General features: G+C 42.2%; 1 protein-coding gene across 1 annotated transcript in view; it reads right to left on the bottom strand.

The window, feature by feature from the left end:
- Positions 1 to 12,054: 12,054 nt before the first annotated feature.
- Positions 12,055 to 16,837, bottom strand: part of Mgam (maltase-glucoamylase) — a 139,952-nt gene continuing 135,169 nt past the window's right edge. The window contains exons 114-117 of the mRNA XM_090333430.1: positions 16,681 to 16,769; positions 14,839 to 14,888; positions 14,139 to 14,306; positions 12,055 to 12,931 (exon numbers count right to left, since the gene is read on the bottom strand). Of these exons, the coding sequence (XP_090189556.1) occupies positions 12,854 to 12,931; positions 14,139 to 14,306; positions 14,839 to 14,888; positions 16,681 to 16,769 (385 nt within the window). The 3' untranslated portion in view covers positions 12,055 to 12,853. The remainder of the gene's footprint in view (positions 12,932 to 14,138; positions 14,307 to 14,838; positions 14,889 to 16,680; positions 16,770 to 16,837) is intronic.

Here is a 16,837-nt window from a genome sequence, read left to right as displayed (position 1 = left end):
CTAGATGGACACAGGCAACTGGATTAAAGCAAAGCACAGAGCCAGATCAATCCATGTGAACAGATAAGTATTGTGTTGAAAATGTGAACGGTTCCTGGGCACATAACATAGAAAAAGCCAGAAGTGGTGTTGTGGCTCAAGTGGCAGAGTACTAGCCTTGAGCAAAAAATGTCCAAGGACAGTTTTCAAGCCCTGAGTTCAGGCTACAGGACTGGCAAAAAAAAAAGTTCCTTTTTACCTTGTTTATAAAAATTAAACATATAAACATGACATTAAATTCTGGAAACAGGCTAAGCCAGTTGACTAATTAGATTCATAGTTACAGTTATACCTCTATTACTAATTGATAGCTTGTATGAATTAAAGACTCCAGGGATTAACTAGCAGCATTAATCAATAAGAGATAATGTACTTCGATTTTACAAGTGTGAACAAATTTACAAACTTCACCTTTCCCAAGAAAAAATATAAAGTCCAGGAGGAAAAAAAAAAGAAGTAAAATGTAAACTTTGGAAAAGGTACATTAGTGTATGCCTGAAATCCCAGCTACTTGTGAGGCACAGCTAGGAGGATCCAGGTTTGAGACCAGTCTGGCCAAATCACTGCTAATACTCGGTCTCAAAGAACAAGTTGGTCCTGGAGGTTCACACCTGTAATACCAGCTATGTAGGAGGCAGAGATAGTAAGGGTTTGGTATGGGGCTATCCCAGGGAAAAAGTTGTAAGACCTTATCTGAAAAAAAAAACAAGTCCAAAGAACTGGGAGCATAGTGTGACTTCCTAGCTTGTCTGAGTTTAATCCCCGGTACGACAGCCAATCAACCAATGATCAGTTCACCAATAAAAGCAGCATGTGGAAATTTTGATCATCAGCATTCCTTATTGCATGATCTGGAGAATATTTCTTGCTGCCATCACTCAAATCTATGAATCTCATACTTCTGGAGAATGGTGTCAGGAAAAGAACATTATCCATAACAAGCAGAGAGAAGGGAGAGGAGAATGGGCTTGAGACTGAGGTGAGGCCTTTCAGCTGTCCCTTCAACCTTTCAACAGCTACACTGACGGTGTATAGTCAATGGAGTACACTTGAGGTGAGAAGAAACAGGAAACATGGAGCCCATTCCTGTCCTAGTGGTCTTATTTAACAGATGAGCTGTTTATCTACCGTGTTTCTTTATCTACAAAAGTCAGATTTTTGCTCGACTTCACATTAATCTAATATGATATGCAGTCCATAGGTTCCAGGGCAGTTGAACTCCAATACCAATGCGCTCATCACCCCTCCCTTTTCCATCACCCCACACCTCATTGGACCTTATCCTGCTGAGTTGCTCTGCTTCCTAAATCCTGGGACCTTCCTTTTCATTTACAGATCCTGAGCTCGGTCATCCTTTTGCGTTCCCATTGCCTTATGTCAATCTTCCTTGTTATTTCATCGTGGCTGGATCTTCCCTTTTTCCACTTCCCTTGTGCTCTCAGTCCCTACAGGCCTCACTACCTATGATTTAACTTGCCATTGGTTTCATTTTTCTTTCTGCATTATCTACTAATAGAAACTAGATAATGAAACCATTAGACCGAGCATCTGACTGGATTGACATGGCACTGCCATGTTCACAGCATTAGGGTTCATGTCTTCCCCAAAAATATGGGCATGGAAACTGACGGTATTTCCAGCTCTTCTCATTTTTCACTGCAGCTGTTTTGTTTTGTACTTGAACTCAAGGCCTGGGAACTGTCCCTGGGGTTTTGTGCTCAAGGCTTGCACTCTTTCAGTTGAGCCACAACTCCATGTCCGTCTTTTTGGTGGATTTATTGGAGCTAAGAAATGTTTCTGCCTGGGTTGACTTTGAACTTCCACCCGTAGATCACAGCCTTGGGAGTATCAAGAGTTATAGGGATGAGCCATCAGCCCCCAGCAAGCAGCAGTTTCAAAACAAAACAAAACAAAACATGATTCTTCTTTTCCATATCAAACCTGTGTCATCTGCATCTTTTTTGTTTATTTTGTTCTCTTAATGAGCAATGGTTTCATCCATACTTGTGACTCTTCCACAATATCACCCCCACTTCTTTAATTTTAAAAATGCATAATTACATAAATTCCTGTTTATCCTCTCATTCCAGCGTAAGTTTCCCTCTTCCTACCCATGTGCAATCCACTGTACTCTCTACTTTTCACTACAATTAAGTGTCTTTAAAGGATTCATTTACACATTACTTTTTCCCTTTCTTGTTTCGATCAAACTTTCAATTCCCAGCCTATTTTTTTCCTCCTTGCATAGATAAGTCACCTTAAGTCACCTATGACTCTGTTCTGAAGATAGCGTTTTAGCTTTCTGTTTCCTTTCACAGCTAACCTTCCATAAAGATAATTACACAGTGCCCTTAACACTTCCTGCTGTGTTGCTGGCATGCCTTGTGTTTTCTACATTCCCATGACACTGCTCTTGTGTAAGTCAGCAGTGACTTGGCTGCTAAATAGAGGGGGTTCACTCCCTCCTCCTTGGCACAGCCCAGCAATGTCCCATATTTCTTTCTGTCTTGGGTTTCCTATAGTTTCTTAATTCTTCTTGTATTAAGTGCTGATATTTCTGGAATTTTCATGGAACATTCCCTGAAACAATCCCCCAGATTCAACATAACTTCATATAGCATCTGATAACTCATCTTGCCTTTCTCACCCAGAGATTGAAGTTCATGTTTTCCTGAGAGATATCTACTGTGTCCCAAACATCCAACCAAAATGAGCAGGTCTAGACCCCAACCCCAGTTTCTCCCTATCTGCCAATCAGCTACTCCTCAAATAACTCATAGTTTGAAGAAAACCCCCAATTTTTGTTTAACACACACTAGGAAGCTTTTTGAGTTCTCTCTTTCTGTAGCCATGACTTTCTACTAGTCAATTACTACCAGTTTAGTTGTATCTTTAGTTCATTTCCCCAATAACCGAGTATAAACAAGTCATTAAACCTCTGCTTGTCAAATCTTACTTGTTCTCTAGATAAACTAAATGACTTTTCAACCTTGGGCTCAAAGTCTTTGTGACACCTCTCATGCTGGTGCTTAATCTCTTCTGCCCATGTTCTCACTTTACTAAACCACCACCACTGTACCAACAACCTGTCAATCAATGCGCAGAAGAATTCACTGTTTTGTTTCCTGTTTTGCTCTTCCTCTCACTTTACATTTTCCTTGGCTCTTGCCTTTCTGCAAGATAACACAATGGCTAATTACTTCTATTAATATTTCCACATGCAGCAGTCAACATTTAATTGAGGCAAGCGTTGAGTTAGAGTGTAATAACAAAAAGGATCATTTTAATATTTAAATGAGAGTGAAAAGCAAGGATCCGTAGATAATTTACCAAGAAGAATTTAGGAAAACTCCATAGCTCTTGGAGAAACTGCACCTGTTGAAATTGAGGCTTATTACCCATTCTGTCCAATGAATCAAACTCTATGGGGTGTCTCTTTTATAGTCCAACTTGTTCAAAAGATTGACTCTATTTCCCACAAAACATATATCACATTTTTGTGTTTAAATCCTTCATCAAAGTTGGGCTTGAAGGCCTATGATTCCCACATCATAGAAGGAGTATTAAAAGGTTCTATTTAACAGTGATTTGTGTTGGAAATGAGGCAAACACTGAGATCCCCTTTTTCATAAGCAGTACTCCGGTGCTTTCTGTACATCTCTCAAGGTACAGAACTTAAAGCACAGAGAATAAATCTCCAATGGTAGGATTTTAGGACCTGAAAGAAGTCTGAAGAACTCAGTCCAGACATTCCTTCTTCCTAAATTTCTCTCACACAGCACTTACAACTCAGCCTCCAACCCAGCACACACAGTGGCCATCCACGAGCTTTCCTCCTCCCCCCACTGTTTCTCTGCATAGGAGATTTTCCTTTCCAGCCTCTAGGAACCAAAGGGAAGCGCCATTGTACAACTTGGTCATTTTCCTAGGAGAACAGGTGCCACAGGGTAGGCCTGGAAGTTTGAACGCATTTGTGGGACAGTTCTGGGCATTTTCCTACCAAAGAAGCTATGGTGACCCAAGAAGAAGAAGGCAGGAAGGTAGATTTGTAAAGGTAGCAATTCTCCAAAGCTAGACACATTCATAGTCCTGAACCCAGGCCATTTTCAATTCCAGGATTCCCTGGAATCTTTTCATGGTTGATTCCAGTGAGAGGTGGGCGTCTCACACCAGACCCCTTTAAACACACCACACACACACACACACACACACACGCACGCACGCACACACACACCTCTCCACATGCTTCGTCTCATCAGTGTTCCTCATGCTCTCCAGAAAGGGAAGAAACTTTCTAAAGGAAAGCAAGGGCATCTAAATTTACCACCTCACAGAGGAGCAAAACCGAAAAACTTACAGAGATTCTGCTTGCTCAACACACTACTTTTCTGAGCAAAAAGACTCACCTCATATCCTTGCCTTTCTCTTTGTTTGCTGTGCCTGTGCCTTGGCGATGTCTGAGGAGCTCTGGGCAAAGGTTGACTGCACCAACCAAGCCAGCTTCTGTTGCAATTTGATTTATAGCTCCATAAAGTTGATATCCATTAGAGGACAGGAGTTCATTTCTCAATGACCATAAAAGAGTTGATGAGTTTTCTGTGGCAAGGAGAAAGCTCCACTTGATAATAAAAGAGGAAGACAAGTTGTTTCTGGGTTTTTTTTCTCCTAGTAGTTGTTTCTGCTTTGTGTTCCTCCTCCTATTTGATTACCATGCTTGTCACACTGTTTTATTTGCTTATGTGCTCATGTATGCTTATAGAGATCAAGAGTTAATTAAGCTCTCTCTTTTTTGTGATTTTTTTAAATTCCCTGTTCACCACTGTATGTCATATGGACAGATGTTTTAGAAATATATGTACCTATTTCTGAATAGGTGTATGTGGAAGGAGGAGTAATTCTTCATTTGTCTCATTGTTCCTCTCTGCACTTCATCTTGTATCAGTCTCCTGATTTAACTTAGTTTTTCATCAATTTAAATACACCTTTCTCTCAATTGTTAAATAAAACAGACACCATTAAAGCAGAATGTACAGAGCCATGAGGTGTTAAGGCAATGTAGATACTAAATGCTAAGACACTTAAATATCTTAATAAATATTTACTGTGCCTTTTGACTACTCTTCATCCTTAAAAATTCTTTTTATATAAATGAATTTCTCACCTTCAGAACTCTACTTTTCCAAGGAAAAGACTAGAAATCCTTTTCAGCCAATGTAGAGGCAAGTGGACTGGGCTCACTGATGAGATTTGCCTGTGAATGGCTTAGATGCAGAGGAAAGTACTGAGAAGGAAGTCCTCTGTGGACCATGGATAGGGGAGAAACATCAGTTTATGAGGTGCAGAGACCTAGTGGAATCCTGAGCTTATGACTAGCTAGATCTAGGAGCCACCATACCTGTGCTAAGGGCAGTGGCAACTCATCTCCCACAGGGTCACCTGGGTTTTGCTCTCACCACAGCACCTGAAATCCTGACTCCAAAGGTAAACTGGCAATCCTGACTCTCTAAGTTGTTTATGATTTTATCAGCCTAAATACACATATGTTTGTGTATATATACATATACATGCATATATATCACACACCACAGTTTTTTCATTTAAAGTGATGACAATACCATGGGCTTCAGTATATTCACAAGGTTATATGATTTTCAGTACACTATAATTCCAGAACATTTTCACCATCCCCTAAAGAAACTATATACCATTAATAGTCATTTCATATTCCTTTTCCCCCATCCCTGAAATCACTTTTTTTCCTTATGGATCGATCACCTGTTCAAATTATTTTAAATCAATGGAATCATACCATTTGTTGTGCTAATCAGCCATTTTGTTGGCTTCTTTCACTTGGTATAATGTTTTCAAAATTTATTCATGCTATTTAAAGTATATTTCATTCTTTCCTATGTCTACCTTCTTATATATCCATTGCACAAATATAGCACATTTTCATCTGGATAACAATTGAAAGGACTGTAAGTTTCTTTAATTTGCTGATAATAAATGACAATCCCATAGCAGTCTACTGTATTTGCTTCAGAGAGACAGTATATAGACAAAGGTACATGCAAAAACACACAGAGATCTGTATTTATGAATTCCTGGAATGACATAATCGCCTTTGCATTAGCACAAAGTAGACTTTGGTAGAGGGGGCATGGAAATGGATCTCATTTCAAACTGGGACGGTATATTGGCAAAAGATCAAGGAATTGTTGCCCAAGAAACGAGATTTTCACACAAGATCTCTCTTTGAGTGCTAGATTACTCCTTATTCCTCACGTTGTGTTTATCTGAGACATCATTTGTGTTGTAATGGTGTCACATAATCCTATTTATAACCTGTTTAGATAATGCAGAAAATAGCTGCGTTCACTATTTTCCCCCAAGTTGGAGGTATTTGTTCACATGCTGGGTGGACTAATGGAAAAGTAACGATGATGAAGCCAGTGGCCCAGAATCTCCCCATGGCCAGTTAGCAGGAAGGGATAATGAAGTTAGTCCCTGACAGATCTTGAAGAACTATCAAAGCAGCTGATGGCTGGAATCATGTTGCAAAGCCCTAGCCTTCCAAGAGTCAACAGCCAAGGCCACATGCAACACTGTTTCAGAATCTAATTCCACCTTTTTCTCCTTTTTGATTTGTCTTCAGATTGTCTCAGAGTGATGAGTGGTCACGTGTGTGCTAACATACATATGAATGTGAATGTGAATGGGGCTGCTTAGGAAATGGTCAGTCACTGAAGCTCTCAAGGGCTTCAGAATCCACGGCTTAGTGGGCTCAGGAGTACAGTTCCTTCTGGTGGCAGATTTCGACGTCATCTACAAAGAGCTGGCTTGGCAGGCATGCAGACTATAAAGGTTATGAGGTCATGGAGGAAGCTGTCTAGTATGTGATGAGGGCAGAGACCCCACAGGGAGCCACTGGGAGACACTACATGAAGCTACAAGGGTGAAGCCAAATCGACACTAGAGACTCTAGGAAGTTGGAAATGCCAAGGAGAGCCATGAGGTCCGAGCCCAGCTAGGCCCCTGTCAGCTGCAGCCATCAAGAACCTAGGGACAAAGCACAGCGCAGGGCCTTTGGTGCTCGCATACCAGCACCCTGTTTCCTGGATAGTAGCCATGGTGGTACAGGGCTTAATATTTTTCTTCCTGGGATTCAGCCCTGTATTGTGCCACTGAGACCTAGAAATGAGCACGCTAGGGACTCTGTTCCAGTAGTTAGCACTTTCTTTACATCCTTCCCATGACGAGGTGAGCACATTTTGGCCCGTGCTTCTCACCATTGTGGGGAGCCGGATGGCACCTGTTTCCTGCCTCGCTCCTTGTAACTTATTTGGTATGTGAGTGCGAGGCCTTTACTCGTTACTAAGTATCAAGTTGCTCTTCAGTCTGCGCATGACGAAAAAGGGCGTGACCAATCCCGAGTCTCAAAACGGCCTTAGCAACAGAGTAGCCAATGGTAGAGAGCCCCTTGTTCCTTGGGCTTATATAAGCAGCTGCATTTCCCTGCCCAGGGCCCCTCTGCTTCAGCTCTCCCCTCAATCAAGTGGCTCTTCAATAAAGCGTGATACGAGAAGGATCCTCGAGTGGTGTCCGTTCTTCCCTGCTGGTCAGGGGTGTCGGGCGCCGCAACTGGTGCCGGAAACCCGGGACCTGCGGAGGGGCCGAAGAGGATCCAGAACTTGACACGTGAAGAGGACTCTCTCCGAGGTATGTGGTTCTGGCAAGACCCTATCTGGGTGCTTCCCATTGTTCTTCTCCTGTGGTTTGTGTTTGAAGGGGGGAAGGCATTAATTAAGCATCAGGATAGTCCTTCAGAATCTTCATATAAGGAGGGAGAGGTAGTAGGGCCCCAAGGTAAAGTAAAAAATGAAAAGGAAAGTAAACAAAAGAAACCCGAAAGGAAAAGGAAAAAAATTGAGGGACTGCAGCCCTCACAAAGTATGGTGCAGGAGGAAGGAAGAGGAAAGAGAAAACATAATAACCAATTCTCAGCCCTGACTTTGCATGAACAGGATGCAGAGGAGGCAGACCGAAGGATAGGAAATGAGGAGGAAGGATCCCCTGAGGAACTAAGCTCAGATGAAGAGGAAGATGAGGCAGACAGATATGGCCCCTGGGGGCAATTAGGCGCAGGGAGTGGTCAGGACGTTTCCCGCCCTGCCCCCTCTGCCCCGCCTCCCTACGCCCCGAAAAAGGGAAGTTCCTTTATCAAGGCCCGCACCTGGTCTCGGTTGGCCTCTGCTTTTCTTGTTTTTGAAAATCCCATTACAGAGAGTTTTTGAGCCAGTTTCTTACAGAGCTTTAAAGGATCTCATGGCCGCTGAAGAAAGCCAGAAACCCAAAGAGGATGAGGCTAAGCAAAATCCTGGGGAGAATCCTTCTGACATCTCTTCTGCTGCCACAATGTTGGACAATGGACCAGAAGAAAAAACCAATGTGGGCAGTGATGAAGACCTTTAATGCTTCTTCCGTTTTCCCCTTTGTACACCAATTCTTCCTTGCAACTTCCCTAGGACTGCAAGGTTCCCTATGCCTTACCCTGTCAAAAAATCTGTCCTTCTGTGTTAGGCTGGTTTCTCAAAAATTGGGTCGCTTTGATTAATGTATAGTTTTGGCAAGGGAAGGGTTGTGGGGTTTTCTGCACTTGTTCCAGAGGCGGACCTTCCTGTTTATGTTTTTACTCTTTAAAGCTTCAAATTGTTCTGCCATAGAGTGTAAATTGAGTGCTGGAGCCGTTGTTATGAGAATGCCTACATTTGTTCCAGTTCCTGTGAATGTTTGTTGCAGTTTGCTTTGGATTTTGTGTCTTTAGCCTTTGGTTGCTCTGCCGAATGAGGTCTCGCCATAGAGAGCAATGCTTGGTCATGCACTCACTGCCTTGGAGCAGGGACACTCCCCCCAGATTTGGCTTGCGGTTTTAAAGGCCAACTAAAAGTGCCCTGTACTGCCTTTGCACCCTCGAGACCTCGGTCTATTGCACGAGGAATAGGAGTATGGACAGCCAAGAGTTGTGAAATGCTGGACAAAGTACCACTCCTGACCCTAACAGGTCAGGGAGAGCATGTGCGTCAGCATATGGGCTTGCGCCCCTAGCCCATCTCCACAAAGGGGATAGACCTCGAATTTTACTTTGGAGGACAGCACCTCTACTCTCTTCACAACAGGCATGTTGGCTTGCTGCTATAAAACAAAAGGGGGGAGATGTGGGGAGCCGGATGGCACCTGTTTCCTGCCTCGCTCCTTGTAACTTATTTGGTATGTGAGTGCGAGGCCTTTACTCGTTACTAAGTATCAAGTTGCTCTTCAGTCTGCGCATGACGAAAAAGGGCGTGACCAATCCCGAGTCTCAAAACGGCCTTAGCAACAGAGTAGCCAATGGTAGAGAGCCCCTTGTTCCTTGGGCTTATATAAGCAGCTGCATTTCCCTGCCCAGGGCCCTTCTGCTTCAGCTCTCCCCTCAATCAAGTGGCTCTTCAATAAAGCGTGATACGAGAAGGATCCTCGAGTGGTGTCCGTTCTTCCCTGCTGGTCAGGGGTGTCGGGCGCCGCACACCATGATGTTTTGCCTCTGAGAGTGTACCTCACAGGGCCCAGATGGGCAAGCCTTTGCCCACCGTATACACGTTAGACCGTCAGAAGCTGTCTAACTACATGGTGTAGGCTGTACCCACCCACTTCAGACCCTCACAACACCGGGTCCACCGCACTAAGTGTCTTAAGGACTAACACCCAGACTAGGCCTCTCACTCATACAATAGCATCCACTGCTCTAAAGAGACAGGGTCACTGTAAAAGAGAAAACTCCCTGTAGGAGGAACTCAGCAGCTGAAGGACGTGTCATGCAGCCCATTTGAGAAAGCCCACAGCACAGCATTTTGGTTGATTTTTTAATCAATCAAGGTTACATGTTAGAAGGTTACCTGAATAAAATTCTAAAATCCCTATGCCCTCAGCATTTTCTTCCCATCACTAGAGTTTGAACTCATGACTCACAGCTCACTTGGCTTATTGCTTAGCTCTCCATCTCCAGTCCAGTGTTTTGAAAGTTATTTAGGATATGGAGTCTCAGGGGCCTTTCAGCCTTGGGCTGGCTTTGAACTGCAGTCTCCCAGATCTCAGCCTAGAAGACAGAGATCACTGTGTTATAGGAATGACAAAGCAACCTGCTCCCTTAGGCTTTTTAACTACTTTTAACACTTACTGTTCAAACAAAAGAAGGCAAATAAAGAAGAAATAATGCATATGATCATGTTCCAGTTTATTATAACTTTGGTTATAGGAGTTTTTAGTCCTTGGTCCCTCCCGACCCGCAGGAGGGATAGGGAGAACACACCCCAACCAGGATGAGTTGAGAAAGGAGAGGGCCGACTGACCGCCTGCACCCAGCCCTCCCTCGCCAGAGGACAATGAGACGTGTCAGGGAGACCCATCAAGGCAGGAACTCGTCTATTGAGGAAGTACATTCAGCTAATATAGGATGCAGGAGCCTATCAGCACAAAGGTGGGCAGGGCGGGGAGGTCCACGTGTTTACTCTCACTATAGGTCTCAGCAGAGAGGGATAAAGCAGTAACACATTCGTACCCAATGATAATCCAGTCTCAGCAGAAAGTGATTTACAATACCCACAATATAGCTCAGAGTTAGGCATGGTGTTCACACACGACAGCTCATTTCTTTGTGTGGTTTCTTACTCAGTGATGCAGATTCATGGGCCAGCCTGACTCTGCACTCGATTCCCAACACTGGTGAGAAAACAGAAATTAGAAACCATCTCAAGAGTTCATGAAAAACAGACAAGAGTAGAGGGACCGCTTCTCTCCTTCAGGCTAAAAATGTACTTTTTTTTTTTATCATCATCATCATCATCATCATCATGTATTCATTTACCTAGGTGGATTATGGGAGCTTGATACATAGTGTGTATTGCAGATTGCAATCTCATCCAGGCACCAGGGTGAATGTCTGTAATTCTAGCTACCTGGGAGGTTGCAATCAGAAGGACTGTAGTACAAAGCTATCCTGGGAATAATAGCATATGAAAGTCCATGCCAATGGAAAAAGTTGGCATGGTGTTAGGCACCCATCATCTAGGAAAGGTGGGACCTTTTTTAAAAAAAAATAGAAAAATGGGTGGTGGTCCATGTTGATGGCTGGAACAGAAATGAGTCCCTTAAAAAAAAAAGAAAAAGAAAAAACCTCAAATGAACATATATCTTTTGCCAGTCCTGGGCTTGAGCTCAGGGCCTAAGCCCTGTCCTCAGACTTTCTCAAGGCTAGAGCTCTACCACTTGAGCCTCAGAACCACTTCCAGCTTTTTTCTATGCATGTGGGGTCTTCGTGCATGCTAGGCAAGCACTCTATCACTAGGCCAAACTCCCACCCCCACTGAATGTATTTTTATTTCAATTCTGATATATCAAATTTGTGCAACATTCTGTTACGAATATATACTAAGATTTATTGTTAGTATAGACTTATATACAGAAAACTGCACATCATTTCTGCAGATGATCAAAAGCTATGGAGGCCAGAATGAAGTAGAGTTGAATTAAGAAAAAAAAACAAACAATTAAGCTAAACAAATCTGGTAAATCACCAGACCCATGTCTCCCCATATCTGTTCTTGGAAATTTAGAGGTGATTAAGATACCCCCAAATACAAACGCTGAGACCTTCAGGTATGAGGGAGTCTTCCATGTTGAAGATCAAATTCAAAGCTGAATGAAGGAAGGAGAATTCTGGTGAAGGTAAATTCGTGGGTGATTATGAAAAGCAGGACTTGTTTTGTTTTCTACCTGATGTAAGAGATTCATGTGTCCTAGATTGCAGAGATATGAGGAAAAGGATGAGAATAAATCTGATCATCCCCTTTCTGGACTATACTTCAGGAGCTCTGGAGCCAAAGCAACTGGGAAAGTTATCATGCCAGTGTTTGTTGAACTAGAAGAATCTTTAAAACTGATGTGACATTTCCCATGAATAAAAGATTACAATCTACAAAATGTCTTGCAAATTCAGTTTTATTTTCTGTGACATATAAATTACATTTGTTTGTGGAACTGTTGCCACATACATTTAGCAGGGTAGAACAAAAAGACATACACTTCAAAGCACACTTGTGTGAATATAAATTAATTTTTTAACATCCATACTCTCCACACAGATCTCATTCTCATCTCATTCCCAGATGCTGAGGACTTCCCCAAGACCCTCTTGTCTCACGGGAGCTGGCCTATCCTGATCATCGTGAACACAACTCCTTTCCCTCATCTGCTGTCATCTCACGTCTTCCTGCTCATTTTTCCGTGTTTGCCATTTCTTCCTCTCCTTTCATACTTTAGCATATCAACCTCCTCTGCATACACCTCAGGAGCAGAAGTTTATTTATTTATTTTCTGGATACTTTGTTGGTTAGTTTCAGAGCAGGAACCACCATGGCAAATTTCCTGGTGTGTCTTTAACACAAGAGTGAGAGCCATCCACAATCACAAATGCCAAACAATACACACACGCACACACATACATTTCACTATGGAACTACTTTAGCTTCAGTGAATGCAATTATGATAAATCACCTCTATTATGTAATCATCATGTAGAGACATTACAGAAATCCCTTGATTTTCCATACCTTCCTACAGCCTATGTCATGGCAAAGAATTTTAGATAAAACATAAAATAAAAACAATAAAATATTATGTCCATATTGGGTACTGACCAATTAAGAACACACAAGGTTGCAGCCATGAAAAAGAATAATAGTTTCAGATATGCTTATTATCAGTATCTTACTCTAAAGTTTTATGAGGAGTTGCTCCATGTCAATGACATGAAGTCACACAGGTTGATATGGTGATAGGTCACATTGATCCTTAACACCTGTTAGAAATCAAAGACAAAGTATAAGGCACTTGCTTGAAATTTCCTGCAAATCAGTAAATCAGGCCCAGGTCAACAATCCACATAACCCCATACTATTTTCCAAAGGCATATCCTCACTTCCAGCTGCCCATCACTCTCTGGTGAGGAGGGAGTGTCCCAGTTCCTTACAGAATGGAGATTATTCAGTAACAAGGATAGGCCTCTCACCAGTGCAACATAACCACTGAGAGACACAACGGCACTGACAAGCCAGAGAAAATCCCCTCTCTTCTATTCTTCTGAAGTATTAGCTTTCTTCAGCTAGCTTCAGCCCTCTTTACACTTCCTCCTTCTCTAAATTCTCTTCAAATTCAATGATAGTAGATTTACCTAATCTACTACCCCTACCTTTTTCTAGGTCTCACTGCGTGTGTGCAGATGTTAGCCTGTAGATCAGTTTGACAGAATAAGGAGACATCTTTTAAGAACTCACTCTTAGTAAAGTTAGAAATACTGGTTGAAAATCATTATATGAGAAAGTAAAAATTTTAAGAATACAAAAATAAAGAAGACCACTGTTTCAGGTCTAAGAAAGAGTGCTTTGTTCAGGAAAAGAAAAAGTAAAAAGCCAGGTATTGTGATCACACCTACAATGCCAGTGTTTGGCAAGCTAAGGCAGGAAGGTCATAAGTTCAAAGCTAACTTGGGTTATGTAGTGAAACGCTGCCTCAAAGACCCAAGAAAATTAAAGACAACAAAAGCTACAAGCAAGCACACTGGAAAGACAGTTGCATTTTCCACCAGGCTGACAAGTGTCAGAAAACTGAAAATGGTACTGTGGCTCAAAGTGGTAAAGAGCTAGCCTGAGTGAAAGAGCTCAGGGACAGTATCCAGGCCCTGAGTTCAAGCCCCATGGCTGACAAAAGAAATATTTAGTGATACCAAACAATTATTTCATAGCTTTGAAATCCTTTTTTTCTTTCTGAGTGGCAATCCTTTTAAAGTGACTGTGTTTTGTGGTTGATAAAATAGGGCAGGTGAGGTTATTTGGGAAGTTGGTTTCGAACTTTCCACTGACGAAGATAGACACAGAAAAAAATACCTCCAATTAGAAATTATGAAGTTTCCTTCACCTTTGGAAGGGTTTGCCAATAGAGGGCAGCTTGGGCATTGAATGCCTGTCTTGGGTTGGGAAATAACAGCGGGCTTGTCTGGGGTCACAAACCTGTGTGGCAGAGTCATATTGGAAGTCTATTTCTGTGTTCACGTTTTTCACGTTGATGTTCACAGTAGTTACAGAGATGTCCACTCCCCAGATTTCAATATAGCCCAGGTACAAAGGGTTTGTACCAGTGATGTATTTGTTGACAAAGACATCACTCTGCATTGAATTCTGTCAGAGAACAAAACAGAATATATCAAAATGAGTTCATTTCCCCACCCATCTTCTTTTTAGGCATAAATGTAGAGGATTGGGTGAGATAACCTCAAATAAGCATCCTGTGCCCCCCGAGACTACAGTCTATGATTTCAGTGCCAATTCTCTGTTGCCAGCGTCCATTCCCTTTGTTCCCATGGGCACCTGCAGGGTCTCTAGTATTGCTTTGAAATCAATAGCAGACAGTCTCTGCTCCCAAGAAACTTGTACCACAGATAGAGAAGTGACAGAATGTGCATCCCATTCAACAAAGGAGCAAGGGCTAGGCAATACAGAAACAGACTGGTGAGACATATGTGGGTTCTGACTCAGAAAACCGTCTGGGAGCACAGGGATTCTCCATCTGAAGTCTGGTGGAAGGGAAGGATATGAATTACAGGACAAGCAGCGAATGTTGTCTAGGTGATATTTTGTGCTTTTATGACATGCAGCATCCTACTAACCCCAGAGAACTCTGTCCTCACTTCATGATGACAATCATACTTACCTGGCTGGCAGAAAAGCGGGCCAAATAATACTGTTCCTTTCCATAGGTATCTGAAAAACACAAGATAAGTATAACCTGAGTCTGGTGATAATGCTAATAGAGGACTTGTCTTAGTTGAGAGATTACAGATCATTTTTGTCTCATTTTAATCTTCACAGCTTTCATTTCTCCTCATGGAGAATAATTTACACTCTGTACCCAACTTCAGTTGACAAAACATCTGAAGTGACTGATGGCTGTATATCTCTGATCGTTGCCTTATAAAAGTTTCCTAACCCTCTTGATTAAGACCCTTTGCCCTGTGGTCTACCAACCCAACATTGTCCCAGTTCCCTGTGAATTTTTGGATCCCTTATTTTAGGTGTCCACTACACACAGGTGTAGTCACTTACACACACACCAAGACTGGTACATCAGGGGATGAAGACTCCACAGGTATTTAACAGATTGCTCTTAAAATGCAATCTCCAGAGAACTTAAGAAACCCCTCTTGGTCCCTACTAATTCATGCATGGCATGGGGCCTGGGTGAGTGCGGAGTTCCACAAGTCCAGTGAAGGTGGAAGGGTCAGGAACTTGATCTTCTCCCTACCCGAGTAACTTTGTTTCCTTTATGTGTTAAACTTTCTCCTTAACTCACCATTTCCCATTTCCCCAGTGACTGCAGGCCTAGTGCCTCTAGAACTGTTCTGTCCATGTCAGTAGCCACCAGAAAAATGTAATAATGTCAATTTAAAATTTAAAATTAAATAAGATAATTATTTGAGTTCTTCATATGACCTTGTCATAGATTAAACTCTCAATAGCCACCTATGCCTACTACTGCATTAGACACCAAAAAGAGGGACAATTCTCATCTTGTACAAAGTTCTGCTGAATACTACTGATCTACATAGCTAATTATATTTCAGTCTTCCTCTTTTCTTTTCTTATTTTGCCAGTCCTGGGGCTTGACCTCAGGACCTGGGCACTGCCCTTGGACATTAGTCTTCCTCTGAAAGGTTACAAATGCCTGTAAAGTAAGGGGAATTTCCCCCCAATAAACAGCTCAACTGAGAGATGCTGTCTTGCTAGGACAATGAACTAGACATAACATGAAAAAGCGACTTTAGTCACAGATCATATGAAAGTCATCTTAGCTAGCAACAAACTTCCTTTTTTATTCTATTTTATTCCACAATAACATAAAATAGTTGACCCAGGCACTAGTGGCTCAGACCTGCAATCCTAGCTACTCAGGACACTGAGATCTGAGGACTGCAGTTCAAAGCCAGTCTGGGGAGGAAAATCTGTGAGACTCATATCCAGTTAATCACCAGAAAGCCTGTAGAGACACTGTGGCTCAAAGTGGTAAAGCTCCAGGCTTGGGCAATAAAACTCAGGGACAGCATTCAGGACCCAAGTTCAAGCCCTACAACCAGCAAAATAAATAAATAAATAAATAAATGATGTAAAAATCAATGTGAATAAATTCTTTAAAAATGTTGAATAATAGAGGTTCAGGATGAACTTATATAAGGCATAAGGCTCATGTAAAATATGGTTCTACATTTAAACTAACAAATTACTATATTTTTTTTTCTTTTCACCAGTCCTGGGACTTGAACTCAGGGCCACAGCACCACATCTGGCTTTTTCTGTATGTGTATTACCAAGGAATGGAACCCAGGGCTTTGTACATGTGAGGCAGGCACTCTTCCACTAGGCCACACTCCTGGCCCCACAAATTATTATATTTTTTAAACAAAAGTGTTTTAACACGGGCAGTGTAAAAATCAAGTTAATAACAAAGCCATGAACCTCATCGGTAGACTGGCATAAATCTCAAGCAACCCCTACTCACCAATGCTTTCCCCGTCATCCCAGAAGAGCCAGCCTTCAGCTGTTCCTTCACTATCCAAGGCAACCTTGAAGCCCAGAAATTTCTTGCGGCTGTAGTAAAGCAAAAGAGGTGTTAGCTACAAACTAGACCAGACTCACTAGCCAAGTGTTTCTATAAA

This window comes from Megascapheus bottae, chromosome 5 (assembly GCF_031878675.1).
Source record: "Megascapheus bottae isolate mThoBot1 chromosome 5, mThoBot2.hap1, whole genome shotgun sequence".
In the NCBI taxonomy this organism is placed as follows: domain Eukaryota; kingdom Metazoa; phylum Chordata; class Mammalia; order Rodentia; family Geomyidae; genus Megascapheus; species Megascapheus bottae.
The sequence above is the reverse complement of the archived record's forward strand: the minus strand, read 5'-3'. Positions and strand labels throughout refer to the sequence as shown.